Raw genomic sequence first — 17,180 nt, forward strand, 5'->3', positions numbered from 1 at the left:
CCAATTATACCAATATAAAATAAGCTGTAGAGATATAAAATTTAATTATAACCATTAGAACTTTCTACCAGTTTTTACAGACTTTAAGGAATCATTCTTTATGGAGTGTCATTTTTCAAAGGCCATTATAGCTCAGGGTAAATACCATTGAAGAAGTGTGTCCTTGGGCTACAAATTGCAGTATCATTAATTTTTGCATAGAACTGGGAAAGCTTTTTAACAAAATGATTTTTATTATGATCAGTACTTTTTTCCCCAGGTGTAGGTGTGTGTTAGGTTGACTTCAGAGTCTGTATGAAACAGTGTCTGCAGATCCCATGGCTGGCTATGAAGAGTTGCATCCACAAGTCACTGTAAAATATACTTGACGTTGACAGTCAAACAATCATGTTACTTCATTAGGTTTATTTTTCACCTGCATATAAATGGATTATCTGTAATGGGACAGCTATGGGCTTCTAATGAATGTGGGTTTTGCAACTTAAGCCTGAGAAGGCTTTGAAAAGGGATTTTGGAAACCACAGATCTCTTCCTTGCCTGCTGGAGAAAGAAGACATGTGTGAGGCTGTGGAAAATGGCATTGATTATTTTTGGAATTAACAGTGAAAGGAGACAGAAACTGTTATTGTGGAAGAGCTGCAGAACTCCTGGCAGGAATTGTTGCTTTTCATGCAGCCTTGTCAGGTACCTTTCTCTGTCTGCTCAAGGACTCCTCAGACATTCCTGCCGAGACCAGGGCAGTGTCCTGCTCCGTGTGTAACCTCAGGTCACTCCTCTGCTGTCATGTCTTACAGCAGCAAGATGCTGACCTACAGGAACTCACTGGTGCTTGGGCTTTGCCATCTGTTTTATCTGCTTTTGTGTTTGTTCTGTCAGTGCTCTGGAAGAGAAATGATCCTGACAAGTGTGTGTGCTGCTTGGCATATTAAGCATGAAGATTGTGAGTGCTGCTGTAAAGCCAGTAGAAATAATTAGCTGTACGTCTCTCTTTGAACTCACATTTTCCCTTAAGCAGGACTTCTCTCTGTGTGGTAGCAGTGATATTGATGCAAGGTCAGCCACTGCTGAGCTCCCAGCTCTGCTTCATCAGCTCCTTGCTGGTTTTTGGCAGGGCAGTGTCCTCCCCCACACCTGTGCCGTGCAGGCAGTGACCGAGAACAGGGAACCATTGCACTGCTGGGAGCCCTGACCCATTTTCAGGTTATGCAAGTCCCCAAGGCCCTTCTAATTCAGTGAGATGAATTCCCTTTTAGAAGGTGCCGAGGACAAACAAAACACTTTATTGGGGACTGGTTTGGGGACCAGCAGCAGTCAGTGAGCTAGGCCTGGATTTCATACTATGCTGTTACAGTTTCAGTAATAAAAGCCAATTAAAACAAAGAACTGTTAGGTATTTTTGAAGGAATTTAATGTTGAATATGTGTTAAATCACTGTCATAGTGGAGGGATGCTTTCAAAGGCTGTTTCACACTGGGTGAGGATCTGGCTTCCTTTTCATGTTGTCACAGTGCAGGTACCATGCACCGCAAGAAGCAGACGGCCGAGTTCTGCTCCGTGGCTTATTCCTGGCCATGATTTACTCAGTGAGGACCACAGTCAGGCCTGACAGCCTGGGGTTTTTAGACAAAAGTTGGTTAACTTTTAGCCTTTTCAGAAGGTTTACTGAAATAGATATGAAACTGCGTGTTTGAGTTTTTGAAGAACACCTGGCAATTCTTGTTTTGATCATAAAGGTGCTCAGTCTCACATCTGAGTCACAGTGAAGCATTTTTCACGAGTCTGTTCCTTCCACAGAATTGCACACAACTCCAGCAGCAGGAATGGGAGTTACATCCCTGAACATACTGGCACACAGGGCCAGAAGGCACTCAGAAGTACAAAGCTGCAGAGACACACTTGAAAAGGTTACTGTGGATTTACCTGCAGTCAGACTCTGGTCCCTGTGCTGAAATCTGCAGTGTAGGTCATGCCTGTAGGCTACAAACTCTTGAAGCATGAGAAAGCATTTTTTTGTTTGCTTGTTCTAAATTTGTATCAGGTACCCTTGCGTCTCTTGAAGGGAAGGCTTCATTTCTAAGACAGTTTAATTTTGTTACCTCAAATGGATGCTGGCTATTTTCTGATCTGGAGTAAATTCCTGTAACTCTCAGCGTAACAAGTAAATTTCTGTAACAAGCCAATTCCTGTCATTAAATAGCAATACCTTTTTTTTTTTTTTTTTTACAGCTATTCAGTGAAAAAATAAGTGGAGCAGAAGGAACAAAGTTAGATGAGGAATTTCAAGAGATGGAAAGGGTAAGAAAAGTCACATTATGTTTTTCAATATTAAGCTATTGCAGAATCAAAAATATTTCATGTTTCAAGTGGTTGAATGGTATTGTAGATTTACCTGGGGGAGGAAACCCTATAATGTGCTTCCAAACAGAAAGATAAAAGGATAAATGCAAATTTGTCCTTGAGCCTTGTCAGCTCAGCCAAGGGAGAAGAGACATCCACAAAGGCTGTATCGGGTTCCACTGACACCTTTCGACAGTGAAGAGAAATTCCTCCAAAAAGGGTGCAGAGCATCAGGAGGAGCCTTCCCCTAGCTGTGTGGGAGTTTAGAGAAGTCTGTGGTGTTAGTGAGGCTTTGTAAGTATCACAAAGCCTTTGCATCTTATAAAATTAATGATAAAAACCTGACTACTTGGGCCATATTTTCTCCTGGTAAAAGATTATATATTTTAGTTTAAATCCACGTTCTGAAATGTACATGAAATAGGCATGTTTTCTATCCACAGATGAGTTGTGTTGCAAATTAAACAATGTTTGTGCCGGCTTCTGCTTTTACAATTGGTACATGTGTTTTTTTTTTTAATTGCCCTTGTCTTTCTATGTATTTTTTAATGTTCATAGTGGACTTAATTTTCTTTTTCAGAAAATTGATGTTACTAATAAAGCTGTAACAGAGCTTCTGTCCAAATCCACAGAGTATCTTCAGCCAAATCCAGGTAGGATAGGAAAAATAGGTATTGGATTTTGACGAACATTGTTTTATTACTTGGAATTAATTTTAGGTAAATAAAAGCTAATAAGGTCATCATTGTGAGGTTTCTGTGTGGAGTTCTGAAAAGTTCTTCTGAGCAAGAGGGAGAGGCTTTGGCTGTGCTTGTATCCTGCATTTGCTTTCCTTAGTGTTTTGAATCAAGGAGCTCACAATCAGGACTATTGAAAGGAATATGAGTGTTGGTGAATATTTGCCTGGAGAAATGATGCTTTTTCATTTGGAAATAAAAATTAGTTTCATATGACCTATATTGTTGAATGAAATCTTATTTCAAATGAGGTACTACTACTACTATGAGGTACTGACAATACAGAAATCACCAGTATGAGATGAGCTTTGTGGCTTTGCTTGTGAAATAATTTATTGCTTTAAATAGTTAAGTTGAAAAACTGTTTAATCTTTTTTTTTTTTATTTTTTCTTTTTCTATGTCCCTCTTAGCATACAGGGCCAAGCTGGGAATGCTGAACACTATGTCAAAGATCAGAGGACAAGTTAAAACCACAGGCTACCCCCAGACAGAGGGACTCCTGGGAGACTGCATGATACGGTATGGCAGAGAGCTGGGCGATGATTCTATGTTTGGTGAGTTGGTGCATCTCCTCTGCCAATATTTCAGCATAAAGTCCTTTGCAAAGTATTACTCACTGACATAACCTGTGTAGTTGGCCACTGCAGGTAAGAGGAAAGGTTAAATGCAGGTATCAGGGGATGGTTGATACAGCTCAGAAGCAGAATGTTCCTGCATATTCGTCTGTCTCTGTTGCAGGTGGGTTTGGTAACACTGTTACTGATGCTGTCTGATCATTCCTATTATTAAGAATTTTAGTTTCTAAGTCAACAAACCTAAATAATTTAGAGTGATTCTTAAAAGCAGTTTATTTCTTTTAACTTTTATATAAAGATGGCTCTACTCAATTTGAAGGGGAAAATTATTGTAGAAAGAAATAAACAGTAACACTGGATGATATTTATTTTTTTTTAGTAATGACCTGTGTACAGTTGGGAGAAATTTTTTTTTTCCCATGATAGCTGTTGGGGAAAAACAAAAATCCAAAATGTAATTCAGAGCAAAACTTTTCTAGTTCCAGTTTTGTATAGAGAAAAATCATAACTTGCATTATTTTCTTTTTTTACTCTTCAAGGGACTGCAGCAGATACAAAGATACCTATTTGAAATGTCTGTTTTAAAAGACAAATTTTTTGCTTTTACATATCTTGAGATATAAAAGCCTGTTCTTTACCACAGGCCTTGCGCTACTGGATGCTGGTGAGAGCATGAAGCAAATGGCAGAAGTGAAGGACTCTCTTGATATTAATGTCAAACAAAATTTTATTGATCCTCTACAGTTATTGCAGGACAAAGATTTAAAGGAGATTGGGGTAAGTTTTCCAGAGTAGAACTTCACTTAGCAATAATCAGAGCCAAATCAACCCTAGTTCCCTGAGATATTTTTATTGAAAGCAATAGGGTAAATAAATTTTGTTGTAATAGATTTTCTCTCTAGCAAAGCAGTGACAAAATCTGCTTAGAATCAATGCCAGACTATTTCTCCTTTGTCTAACTTACTCAATTTGCTATATTGCTTGTACAGTCAGTACAAGCATAGTGAAGAGAAATATATTCTTTATTTTTCTGCTGTTTTATTTTAATGAACATTTTTATTAATGCTTATGAACATGTGAGTGGGCTCTGATTTACTGCTAGTGATTATCCTATCTTACCATCTCTGTCAGCCTAAAGCTGTTTATAATGGAGAGTGAATACAGCTGTTAAGAAAGGGCAAGCACAGAATGATCTGAATAGTGTCATAAAATGTTGAAGTGTCATATGCCACTGTAAGAAAAAATACAGGACACTAAGGAACACATTTTTAACCTTCAGAGTTAAGTTTTTCAGTGTTTTTGTTTACAATGTGACAATTCAAAGAAATCCAGGCAGTCTTTGTCTGAGTTTGTAGATTTCAATGGATTTAGGTAATAAGCAAGTTAAAACCCTGATGAAATGCAGAAATGAAAGTTATTTTATTTGTTTACACATAAATGAATGTGGAAAGCATAGCAAAAAGATAGCAGTAGTGTCTGTAGCTGTCGTCTTTGAAGTGTGGCTGTTTTCACTTGTGTTCTTCTGAGCAGATGAAAGGAAATTGTTTGATGTTAGTTTTAATGAGCATTTTGTACTGTCACTTTGAGTCCATTCTGTGAGTCTGTCAGTCCCAGGATTTTTGGCAACAGAAAACCTTGTGTAGATTTATCAGCTAGAAGTGTCAAGTTGATACCTAACAAGGACAGGAAGAATACAAGATTTGTTGGAGCACTACTTTATGAGTGGAATAGAACCCTTTAACTTTTACTTGTCATATTGCAGATAATTCAAGACATAAAATTGAATTACATGTAGAATATGGTGACACACAAATATTTAAGTTGGATCCTGCTTCTCTCCACAGCTCAGAGAATCAATACTGATCCATATTTAGTGAAGTCCATGAGGTGGGTGTGTAAAACAGGCAAATCAAGGCTGCTACCAAAGGGCTCTTTATTTAAAATTTCATTCATGTATGTGGCCCTACACTTAGCTGGTACTGCCTGGTCAAAAGGTTGAACTGTACAAGTCTCCGAGCCTTGTATTTCTTTAAATCTGCATATATTTGCATCCATCACTGATATTTCTTGAGATTGTTATGTGTTTGTTTGGGCATGTCCCATTTGGTCCTTCTCATAAATGTTCTCTCTTTTAGCATCACTTGAAGAAACTGGAAGGGCGCCGCTTGGATTATGATTATAAAAAGAAGCGTTTTGGAAAGATACCAGATGAAGAAGTTAAACAAGCAGTAGAAAAATTTGAAGAGTCAAAGGAACTGGCTGAAAGAAGCATGTTCAATTTCTTAGAAAATGATGTAAGTCTGTGCTGCATCTTTGTTTGCTGCAGTACATCCTTGAGGGGCAAATGTGTGGGATTGGTTGAAGCCAGTTCCATGCTTGACAGGAGGTAAAGTCTGAAAGCAGAAACTCTGCCTCTTCAGAGTTTTAAATCCCTGTCAGAGAAGAACAATGCACAGCAGAGAATGGGAGAACTCAAGAATTTCTTCTGGAGATACAGTAACTCGGACAAGATGGCCATAGAGTAGCCAAGCAGGAGTAGCTGAGAGTAAAATGCAGTTTGGTCAGTGAGAGGGTGAAGGCTGGCAAATTGGTGCAGTCAAGACCTGCAGCTGAAAATATAAGCAAGGGCATGTACTCTCTGAGGTTTCTGAATTTTAGCTCACTTACAGTCAAAACTTCCCTGCTGGTGTGGAGTCTCTGAATGATTTTTCCTCAGAAAATCATTACTATTACTCTTTGGCTCTCCGAAGTCCATAGAGTGCGTTTGTGGCTTGGGCTCAGATATGTGGACTTTGGCTCAGAGTCTAAGTCCATCATGAAATTATGTCTAAATAAGGAGCAGCTGTGGCCAGTCAGGATAATCCTCTCTTCTGTCCACACACAGAGGAATAGCGGGATGTGCTTTCTCCTGTGTAATCATGGAATTGTAGGAAAAGAGAGCTGGACCTATTTGGGTCTATTCCACAGTTTTGTCTTCCCCTGTAGATGCAGCATCACAGAAAACACACAAAGTAAAAAATGTGCTGTCTTCTGTGAGCAAACTGCAACAGTGAGGACCTGTGAAGTGGGAAGATTCAACTGCAAGCAACTTGTCTCTCTATGCACATGCAGTTATAAAACAGCCTGTAGCTCCTGAACTGTTTGTAAGTGGGACACATTTGTCACAGCAGTGTATAGTGTAAGGCAGTTAAGCCTCTTGCTGTTTTACCAGTGTATGTTAATGAGGGCAGCAAAAGCTGGAAAATGCTCTTATCAACAATTTCAGCACTGTTCCACTGTAGGTTCTACCAGTTGCCTGGTTGCAGTGGATGTGTGTTTAGTAATTCTGTCTTGCATGGACAGCTGAGAAATGTTTCAGGTACTGTTTATCATTAGTTAGAGCACCAAACTAAGGATAAAAGAGTGGAGGAATTCAACTGGTTTAGCTCAGCTGCTAGAAAACAGATGAGTTATGCATTCTAGTGTAAGTAATTTCTGCCTTTGGGAGAGGGTGAACTGGATATCCCTCTGAAGTTTTTTTTGGTACCCATTTCTTGTTTTTTCTGTCTAAATAAAACTCTGTGCTTTTCCCCTTCCAGACCCAGTCTGTCTGTCCTTCCAAAACTTCTCATTACAACCTTGTTGTCTAACCCCAGATGGTCTCACTGTGTTTGTGGAGATCTTAACTGTGCAATAACTTCCTTCTGATCCTTTCCAGTTCCCCAAATGTCTCCTCTTGGTCTTCTTGCCCTGAAATCTATTCTCTGAGCTCTTGTTCCCAGCCATCGTGCCAGGTGCCTTTCCCAGGCTCAATCCTGGTCCCCACCTTTCTCAGGTTTTTGCACAGACAGCTCCAGACCTCCCACATTGACACTGTTGCTTTCACTTCTTATCAGATCCATCTTCCTGCCTTTCCCACACAGCCAGTCCCAGGTTCGTCTTCCCAAGCAGCTTTTAGTCTTTAAGTTTCTCTGGCTCTTTCCCAGTCTCTCTTTCTCTTCTCCTAATCCACAGCTCCATATTTCTCCTAGCTCTTAGTTGTCTTGTTTGGACAGTTCTTCATCCATTTTCTCTGACCACATGTCCAAACCCCAGGCACTTTGTGTGTTGTCCTCAGCTGTTTATATTACTCTCTTCTGACTGTGGTGGGATTGTCTCAGCTGTTGGTTTGGTTCTCTGCATTTCATTTCTTTGTGCTGTGTGACAGTGTTTGGCTCTCCTGTAGTCCTGGCAGAATTTTTAATGATCATTTTAGCTGAGTAAAAGCAGACAAAGTATAAGACAAAACTGCCATGGGTCTATAAAACACTTGTAGAAAGTTTACTCAGATATTTTCTTATGATCCAATGTCTGAAAACATCATGATGGAATGGAAAGATGTCAGACTTCTTGGGGTCTGTCTTCTTAATGTTGTCTTGAAGAAGACAAATATCTGTTGCTGTTCCATACCCCATACAGCTTGAACTTTTCAGCTTGTGTTAGGGGAATGAGATTATTTGTTACTTCATGAATAAAAATATTTTTTCTTTCTTTCTCCTTCACATTCTCCCTTTCCTCATAATTCATATTTTTGAATGATTGGCTAATATGTTTTAAGTCCAAGTAGATAAATCATGTTTCATTTATCAGTTTATAAATGCTGCCATCTAGTGAGGTAAGTCCAGATCATTTCAGAGCTGCACTTCGTAAACATTGATAATAAACACTAATGGGTCTGAGTCATAAGAGCTGTCACAGGGTAACTTCTTCCAACATTGATCAGAAAAGCTCCACTTTCACCTGCTGAGGGGTCATGTCCTTTGAAATTATTTGGGCTTGGGTGTTGACAGACAGCTGGCTTGGAAGTTGAAAGCAGAAGGGATTTGCACATTGTGAAAGGAAATGACTCAAGGACCCAGCCCTGAGTTAGTGAACTGAAGTTACACCTCAGTTTTGTTCAGTTTCCAACTGGCAGTTTCTTGATAGAATCACATGTGCTCTTTTCCAACAACCTCTACAAGGTACTGTGGTCTTCTGAGATACCAGGTCTGTTTTAAATGATCTGTTTGTTTATCCTTCTGCTGAATGTACTGCAGAGCCCTTACAACTACTTTCCTCTGTCTTTCAGGTAGAACAAGTCAGCCAGTTGGCTGTATTTGTAGAAGCAGCACTAGATTACCATAAACAATCCACAGAAATTTTGGAGGACCTGCAGAGCAAGCTGCAAAACCGGTAAGACAGAACCCCTCAGAAAATGCTGAACCTCTTTTGCAACCGAGGTTCAATGTTGGAAAGTCACTGCAGCAAGAGATCTTGTAGCACCACCTCCCAGGTATACACATTTGCTGTGCCTTGTGCCAGACTGAGCTCCATGGCTTTAAACCCCTGCCACCTGGCAGCTTCTTGCTGTGCTGGGAGACTTTAATGTAACACAGGATCTGCCCAGGGAGCTCTGAGTGTGTGCAGTCTCTCCCACCTGTGGTGGTTAATGGGGACAGCCTCCCTTTGTTTAGAGGTTTATTTCAACTTGCATACTTAGAGTTGTGTTTTGGAGGATTTGCTTGGAAGTTGGCCTGTTTTTATTGAGATGAAGGGGTATAACAAAATTCTACAGCACAGTAAGGAACCAGCCAGCTGGCCAGGAACAGAGCTGTGCTTAACACACATATGAAAGGCCCACGTACGTTGTGTCAGCCTAAGGAAAGGGAGAAATGCTGCTGTCATTGATATGTCACTTGGAACCAGAGACCTGAGTGTCACTCTGGTGTGGGCAGGGTCAGAACTGCTTGGGGCTTTCAGCTCAGGGTGGCTGTGGGGGCTGTGAGCATTGGCATGGGGGCAGCTGAGTCTGCAGACACCCTGTGCCATTCCAGCTGGAGGGGCCAGGGGACAAGGAGCTCTCAGCTGGGGCACACACAGCAAGAGGTACTAGACAGTTTTGCTGGTGAAATGTTTTTTTTTCCAGTATTCCCTAATAAAAGGGCCATGTGTGAGATGCAGTCCCTGGCCTCTGTCTGGATGTGTTTCTCCATATGCCATTTGCAGTTGAGCTCCTTCCTGCAACTTGTGCTGAACTCAGTGGCAGCTGTGGGTGCTCATCACTTCTCAAACTCAGGTTGTTAAGCTTTATGCCTTTGTCAGCAGGACCCAAAGTATTAAATATATTAGGGATTTGTTGAAATTCAAGCATTGCATGAGAATTGAGCAGCTTTTAATAAAAAACACACACTCCTCCCAAAACATACCAACCAACCAAAAAGCCCAATGCCATAAAACCAAAACCCAAAATAACCAAAAGAAGCCTAAAATCAGAACCAGCAGATTTTCTTACTTCATCTTTCAAACAGCAGAGCATTTAACCTGAGCTTAACTTCTGTAAGTATTTCTTCCTTCTTTCTTCCTAAGTAAAGCTCTTGTTGCTCTTCTTTGTGTTACAGAATAAATGTAGCATCTAGTCGGCCTAAGCGTGAATTTAAGCCAAAGCCTGTAATAACTACAACTCTGGAAATTGGTGATAATCAGCAGCACAATGGGATTGCCTATAGTTCTTCCATAAAATCATCAGGTGAGTCTGTCACCACAGAATTAATGTGTCTCTAGATGTTTTGCCAGATTGTTTCTTGAGATATTTCTTGTACCATGAGAACAACGGATCCATCAGGCATCAGTATCTGTGCATCTGACTCCAGAACTGTGAATCAGGGTTCCTCTCAACAGACCCTTATCCATCTGAAATTTAGGTGTGGCATTCTCCTTGGTCTTTTAGGTCTCTGAATTGCCACTGAGGGTGGGAAGAGAGAGAGGGAGAGGCACTTGCAGAAAACAGTTCATTTCTTGCAATGACAGATGCCTACAGTGGGTGTGTTTGATCACTGTCTGGAGTATCACTAGGTGCTAATTTTTCTCCACAATGTCAGAGCATAAATGATCTGTACAGGATCTCAAATATTAGCTATGTAAAATCCAGAGAGATTACTCCCACTCTTACTGGTTTTAAGATCTTCTAACTTCACTGTCCTCTAAATTATGTACCAAAGTATGAATTGAAGTACTTTAGGTACCTGTTGGTGGGGGCTTAAGACCCTTTCCTTTGACAAGGCTCTTGATTTCACAAAAAAAAGGCAACTTTTGAAAGTTGTGTGAATAGTAATAATCAGCAATGTTACACATTGAAATAGCTTTTCCTTATCTCATGAAGAAAATGATTTTGTCCTATCTCCTTAATAACTACATTGTATGATGAGATGAGCCCATTAAAAACAAAACCAATAAAACCCCCAAACAAAAGGAAAACCCCAGACAAAACCCAAATGACAATATGCAAAGAAATGAGAATGAAAAACCCTGAGATTTTTCTATAGACATTATTTGAAAGGAAAATAGAGGAGTAGTAAGCCAAAGGTTCCTTTCTTTACTTGGCATGGCATCTAGGATCTTTTCCTGAAGGTTTGTTGGTTTGTTTTTGGTTTTTTTTTTTCTGACTGTCCAAATTCTTCTTCCCTCCAGTCTTGTTCCTTTTTAAAGGTTGTTGGGAGAGAAATGAGTGAACTAAAAGTGAAAGAATAAAGCTTGGAGATGTAACTTCATGCTCCTTCTAATGTCTCTTTAATTTTCTTGCACTGTGCTACAAGAGGAAACCATTATGCAATGCATACTGAAGGGGATTTACAGCAGTTTGGCAGCATAAATCCACCCAGCGAGATCTGATTCCTCAATTGGTTTGAAGCTCCTTGTGCTGCCTGAATGCTGAGTTTTTGTGTTGCTGTAAATTGTGTGTTGGAGGGAGACAAGCCCCTCTGTGCATTATCTCAGGTTCCTAAGACCTGTGACACAAGGACACATTTCATGCAAAGTATTGGAGGTGTTTGCAGGGATCAGTAACTTTGTATTTTCACAGCACATCTGGATGAAAGTAGCAAAAACATAGCAACTTTATTAAAAATCACAATAAAATCTTTTGGCAGTATCAACTACTTACCAAATTATATGGGATTTTTTTGCCTGTTTTGCATGTGCAGGCGAGGAAGGAGATTCAGATTCAGCACCTGTATATAAGCTAGTGTGTCAAACTGCATTACAATGGTTTATCATTGTCATCCAGCAGTTGTTCCAAGATGTCCTTTAAGGATAATCAGTCCTGCCTTTGGGAGAAAGACAGATGATGACTTCTCCAGGTTGTTTCCAGTGCCCTTAGTTAAAGAAAAATCTCAGTTCTAATGAGCTGAAATTCAGTGAAAACTGGAAAATAAATGACCTCTAATCATTAATATAGAGAAGGAGCAAGGCACTTCCATTCACTGACTCTATCCATGGACTGTTGCACCAACTGTTTGCATATCACTGAATGAGGGGATGTCACTGCTTCACTTGCTTAGTGCTGAATGGAAACTTAGTTCAGAATGGAAACTAAATAAAACCACCACAAAAGAGATGAAAAGGAGAAATAGGGATATATGATGTAATTGTTGCCATACTTACATGCTAATAACATTAGAAAGACCATGTATGCTGGTTTTTTCCTCCTGGAGAAGGTGTAGATGCTGTGCTTACCTCCCCAGCAGGTACAAATTGTCACTGAAATCTCTGTTCATTCTCTTTTGTTTTCCTATTCCTACTCAAATATTGTCTATGGAGTTCTGTGAACTGCAGTGGGCTCCATATGCCCTGCTTATAAATGGGAAAACCTTTCTGTCCCTTTTTAAAACTGGAATCATGAAACAGATAAGATTTTTTATGATCTGTTATTTAGAAATGAGAACCAGGCAGTTCTAAGCAAAACTGCTAAATGTCTTAAAGTCTCCATGAGATGAGGAAATAGCATTGTAATCACCTTCTTTTTGTTTATGAAACTGACCTCCCCATCCTACTCAAACAAGTCCTTCCATGATTAATTTTCTCTGCTTCCATATTGACCCTGTCAAAATGCAGATCTTTAATTTCTCTGATACTGTCCCTCAGGGTAAGTAGTGTCTTGGTATTCAGCAAAGCCATGGAGATCTGCAGGATAGTTCAAAGCAAGATGTGACACATTCAGCACAAGTACCATGGTACAGTTCTGAGCATGGAAATTACTTTTCCCATATTCCACATTATTTTTTCAACTATCAACTTCTTGGAGCAGAAATACTATTTTCCTATGTATAATCTCTAACATGTGAGGATTAATTACTGCTTATGACTCGCACACTTTTGCAGGGCTAGATTCATATAAACATAATTTTTATGTTGTTGTGAGTTATTTGGCTGCTTTGAGTAAATGCAGATTAAAAAAACCTCTAGTTCTAATTCATTGTTATCCTCATTAATGAGCTGCAGCTGTGAGCATCAACTGGCTCATTTTAGAACTCTTTAATTGCTGTATTACATCATGCCTTTCACTCAGTTTGTTTATCAGGTTTGACTATGATATGAAATATATGTATCTGGTTGCCACATGCTGGAATTTAACATAAGCATCTAAGTGCTTATTCACTTCAGCTATAAGGGAGACTGGGATTAATTATTTTAGCAAGCTTCCAGTTTGTGATTATGAAAGTACAGTCTTGCTACCTGATGTATACAGCATGGTATAGAAGGCAGAGTTGATGCAGGTACAGGCAGTAACACCCTCCCTTAGGGGACAACAAACAAAAAACCCAAACCATCATTGAATGGCATTTTGGTTTCATCCTGTAACACTCCAGGAATCACAGACAGCTTCTTGCTTACCCTGATTTTGTGCTGTCCAGATCTGAGTTGTCTGGAAATTAATGTCTGGAAATTAAAGTTCTTTTTTGACTGTGATGGGGATGTAAACTAGAGAAATAAAAGAGGTGCATATGGAGTTGCAAATTAATATAAACCCTGTTGGCAGAAATAGAAGAGTGCAATATATTTAGCTGAAACCTCTGCAACATTTGTGCAAGTCGACAGCAAAAGGCTGGAGTGGTGCCAGCAGTTCTGTGATGTTAAGCAGTGTGTGTTGCAGAGTGTTAGGCAGTGCTGCCCCCTTACCTTTGTCAGGGAAGCTTTGTCTCACTGGATTATACAGTAGCAGCAGCTGCCTGACTCTAATGAAGACTTTGACTGATCCTACAGCCTGGAGTGAAACTAGTTGTGCTGGCTGTGGCCATTATTTAAAAACCTTTCCAGGCTGCCAGACGTTTCTTTACAGTTCTCTGGAGCTTAAAATGAACCAAATGTGATCCATCTCTGATCAGGTAGCTCACTGTCAGAAATTAAGTGGCCTGCAGTAACAATTGAGCCCCGTCGGAGCAGCCGGTGAAGGTGGGGAACGCTGTCAATTACTGTGATCGCTGCTTTCTGCTGCTGACAGCTCCAGAGAGCTGGTACCACTTCTACCCTGGCAAAGGCTGAAAATAACTCTGCTATTTTTAAATACAATCAGTCCATTTTTGGTTTTAAACGTAAGTCCATTTTTGCTGGGCAACTGGCTCATCATCTCTTTTTCTGCATGGAGTCCTTCAGCAAATGTATGACTACCAAGCTTTCAGCTGTACCAATGTATTAGAGTAGCTCTGATTTAGTCACTTCTTGTAGTACTTTGTCACTACCTTGAGCCTTCCAGAGGATGAGCCTGGCATCATGACAGTGCTGCTCTGGGAAGGTTTGCTTAGTCTCTGTTGGCACTTCCCTTCCAGTGTTATAAATAAAAGCTCTCTTCTGTTGCTATCAAGGGTAAAATATACCCACGAAAGAGAAAACCAATTCCTACTTTCTAGTTTTAATGCCCCCAATTGTATTATTGTCAATTAAAAAGATGCTTTCACCTGTCTATTTTCTCTGAGTGATCACCACTGGTTCTTAGCTGGTTTCCTTTAGAGACATCTCCTAATTCCTTTATCTAGAAAATGCCCAAGCAGTTCTCTTTTATAGTTTCTTGTGTGTTACCATGATTAACAGGTTAAAATGCATTTTTGCAATTTTAGCTGTTACATCTGTATTGCATTACCACTTGCATGCAGGTTTACCCAGTAAAAAAGGATAGCTGGGAGAGTCAAGACTGGAATATTTGAGTATTGCTGCAATGTTCCAAATAAGACAACCTGAATAATTTAAATATAACTACTAGTGTTCTAGAGGTGTCTTGTCCTTTAAAAGGCAGCAGCATTAAGTCTTTTTTCCTATTCTTCATTTTTAAATGTATTTCAAATTACCAGACTTTTACTTAGATGCATTACGTATGTTGTTAAAAAATCTGTTATGGCTGAACTACAGTTGAACCATGGACTAATCCTTGACCGCAGAGTAGAGCTTTACAATTTGAACATAATTATTCTAATAAAATGTATTCTAATTATTTATTAATATGAACTGTTACATATATATTGGTACCACAAATCCAAGCTAATTAATACTCTTCCATAAGAATATAATTAAAAAAGGTATTTACTGCATTAACAAGTTAACAAGGTTAACTTTTTTTTTTAATGTTTAAAGGTGATTTGAAATAAAGATCTTTTTAGGATAAACATTGCAAATCACGAGGACAGCCAGATACTGTATCATAAAACAGTTTTCATCCCTAAAATAATTTGACAGGTGAGGTGCCTTTGTTCTACCATAGCCTTTGCCTTAGCTCAGATGGAGGATGTGTAAAATAAAGGAGTGGAGCACATGAGCTCAGGAGCAGTAACCCAGAACTGTCACTGCTTAGGGGAGGATGAAACCTCACTTGTGCTATGGCATGTGTGGTGTGAAAATCCAGGAGTGTGCCTCAGGCTGCAGGGCTGTTTATGGACAGGAGCCCCTGCCCCCTGGGAGGTGTTCCCACACCACCAGTGAGCTGCAGTGCCGTTTGTTTAAAGGCTTTCTTGCCATTTCCCCTGTTGACTTTTCTGCTTCCTCAATTCCTGCCCTTCCGATTCCTCTGGCAGCTGCTTCACAGAGAGCACATGGGTTTTGACAACTGATTACTCAAACCCTCAGTTGGAGATAAACATCCTTTTGAGAGGGAAGGCAACTAGGAATGAAAGAGGAGTAGCATCTGAACTTAAGGGACAATTATGCTTTCAATTTATTATCACTAATCTCATATTTTATATGTAGAAGCACCAGATGTTAATGAATAAAAGCAATGGAAAAGCTGTTGCTGACAGCACGGCTACAATTTTGACCCCTTTCTTTGTGCTTAGTGGGTGGTGGGATGCTGGGAAGCTCAATTAATGTGGTTGTTTTTTCTGTCACTGGGGCAGGTTCTTCAGTGCACATGGATCAGCCTTGCTGCCAAGCTCTCTATGACTTTGAGCCAGAAAATGAAGGCGAGCTTGGATTTAAGGAAGGGGACATCATAACTTTGACCAATCAGATTGATGAGAATTGGTATGAGGGGATGTTAAATGGAGAGTCTGGCTTCTTCCCCATTAATTATGTTGAAGTGATAGTTCCCTTGCCTCAGTGATTGTGTCATTCGAGCTGTGAACATGATTTCATGACTGAAATGGATTCACAAATGTTCTGTCAGTGTGGCATTCTGTGAAAGCCTTGCTATTTGACTGACTTACTGACTTTTGTATGCGTCTTTTTAAAATGTATTTATTTTATATTCAAAAATATTTCACCTTCCCTGATTTGTCAACCTGCAAAAAAACCCATACCCAGTTTTTTTGCTTTGTGCCTTGAAGATCACTGTATGAAGTGTTTACTGGTAGCTCACTGTTGCTCCAAAAATGCATTTCCTTGCTATTATTGTATGTGGGGTTTTTTTTATCTTTGGCTGCAATGATTTTACTATTGAAAACCATTTTAAAAAATACTGTTAGTGAAGCTAACTGTAACCAGTTTCTAAGTTAATGATGTCCTTGAGCTGTTTTCATCTATCACACCATAATTTATTGTGAACAAGTTAATTCATCGTTTGCATTGTATGTTGACAAAAGGCAAAGTGGTTGTTGTCAATATTAAGATGATGTTGTACTAAGTACAAATTCTCAGCGTTGAAAATTGGTATAATTTACTGACCAAACTGAATAAATATTTCTGTGGGATAAGAAAAGTGGTTGCTGCTTCTGTACTGATGGTTCTGGCACTTGTTTGAGCAGGAATCCACTTTTGCTGAATAGATCAGCTTTTGGTGTCAAAACCAATGCATGAATAAAATACTAGTTTTATGACACCTCTGCACTGTAATTTTAATAATCCTGCTACTTCCCTATTGATTGTTTAGTATTTATGTCTGTTAAGATCTTTTTCTAGCAGAAGGAAAAGAGAAGTTCCTTGGAACCAAGTACAATCTGCTCCCAGTTCCATAGGGTTTGTATAGAACTCCAGTGAGAGAAAGGGGTGAGTATCACTGGTGCCTACTGCACACAAATGAGAAGTCAATACATTTCTCTTTCTTATATTTAGTTGAAAGGGATGAAAAGAAGAAAGACTAGGCAGTGATGGAAAGACATGTAATGACTAAAAATAGAACAGAAAACCCTCAAAATTAAGGAAGAAGTCTGGCATCAGAAGTACTTATCCAAATGCAGATAGAATCACTTTGTTTTTGTCCATCTCCTGCTTTGCTTAGTAATGTAGTAGTGACCAAACAAAGTGAATAGCCCTGGAGGAAGATGCAGTTTTTGCCAC

At 39.6% G+C, this 17,180-nt stretch overlaps 1 protein-coding gene across 3 annotated transcripts in view; it reads left to right on the forward strand.

Annotated features, from left to right (window-relative positions):
* The window catches only part of SH3GL3 (SH3 domain containing GRB2 like 3, endophilin A3), a 46,423-nt gene extending 29,701 nt beyond the window's left edge, over positions 1–16,722 (forward strand). For all 3 annotated transcript variants that reach the window (XM_021537568.4, XM_021537566.4, XM_021537567.3), the window contains 8 exons: positions 2,227–2,295; positions 2,918–2,990; positions 3,486–3,629; positions 4,294–4,427; positions 5,786–5,944; positions 8,737–8,840; positions 10,046–10,173; positions 15,803–16,722. In XM_021537568.4, the coding sequence (XP_021393243.1) occupies positions 2,287–2,295; positions 2,918–2,990; positions 3,486–3,629; positions 4,294–4,427; positions 5,786–5,944; positions 8,737–8,840; positions 10,046–10,173; positions 15,803–16,008 (957 nt within the window). In that variant the 5' untranslated portion in view covers positions 2,227–2,286 and the 3' untranslated portion in view covers positions 16,009–16,722. The remainder of the gene's footprint in view (positions 1–2,226; positions 2,296–2,917; positions 2,991–3,485; positions 3,630–4,293; positions 4,428–5,785; positions 5,945–8,736; positions 8,841–10,045; positions 10,174–15,802) is intronic.
* The last annotated feature ends 458 nt before the right edge of the window (positions 16,723–17,180 follow it).

This window comes from Lonchura striata, chromosome 10, assembly GCF_050655825.1.
Source record: "Lonchura striata isolate lonStrDom1 chromosome 10, ASM5065582v1, whole genome shotgun sequence".
NCBI classification, from domain to species: Eukaryota; Metazoa; Chordata; class Aves; order Passeriformes; family Estrildidae; genus Lonchura; species Lonchura striata.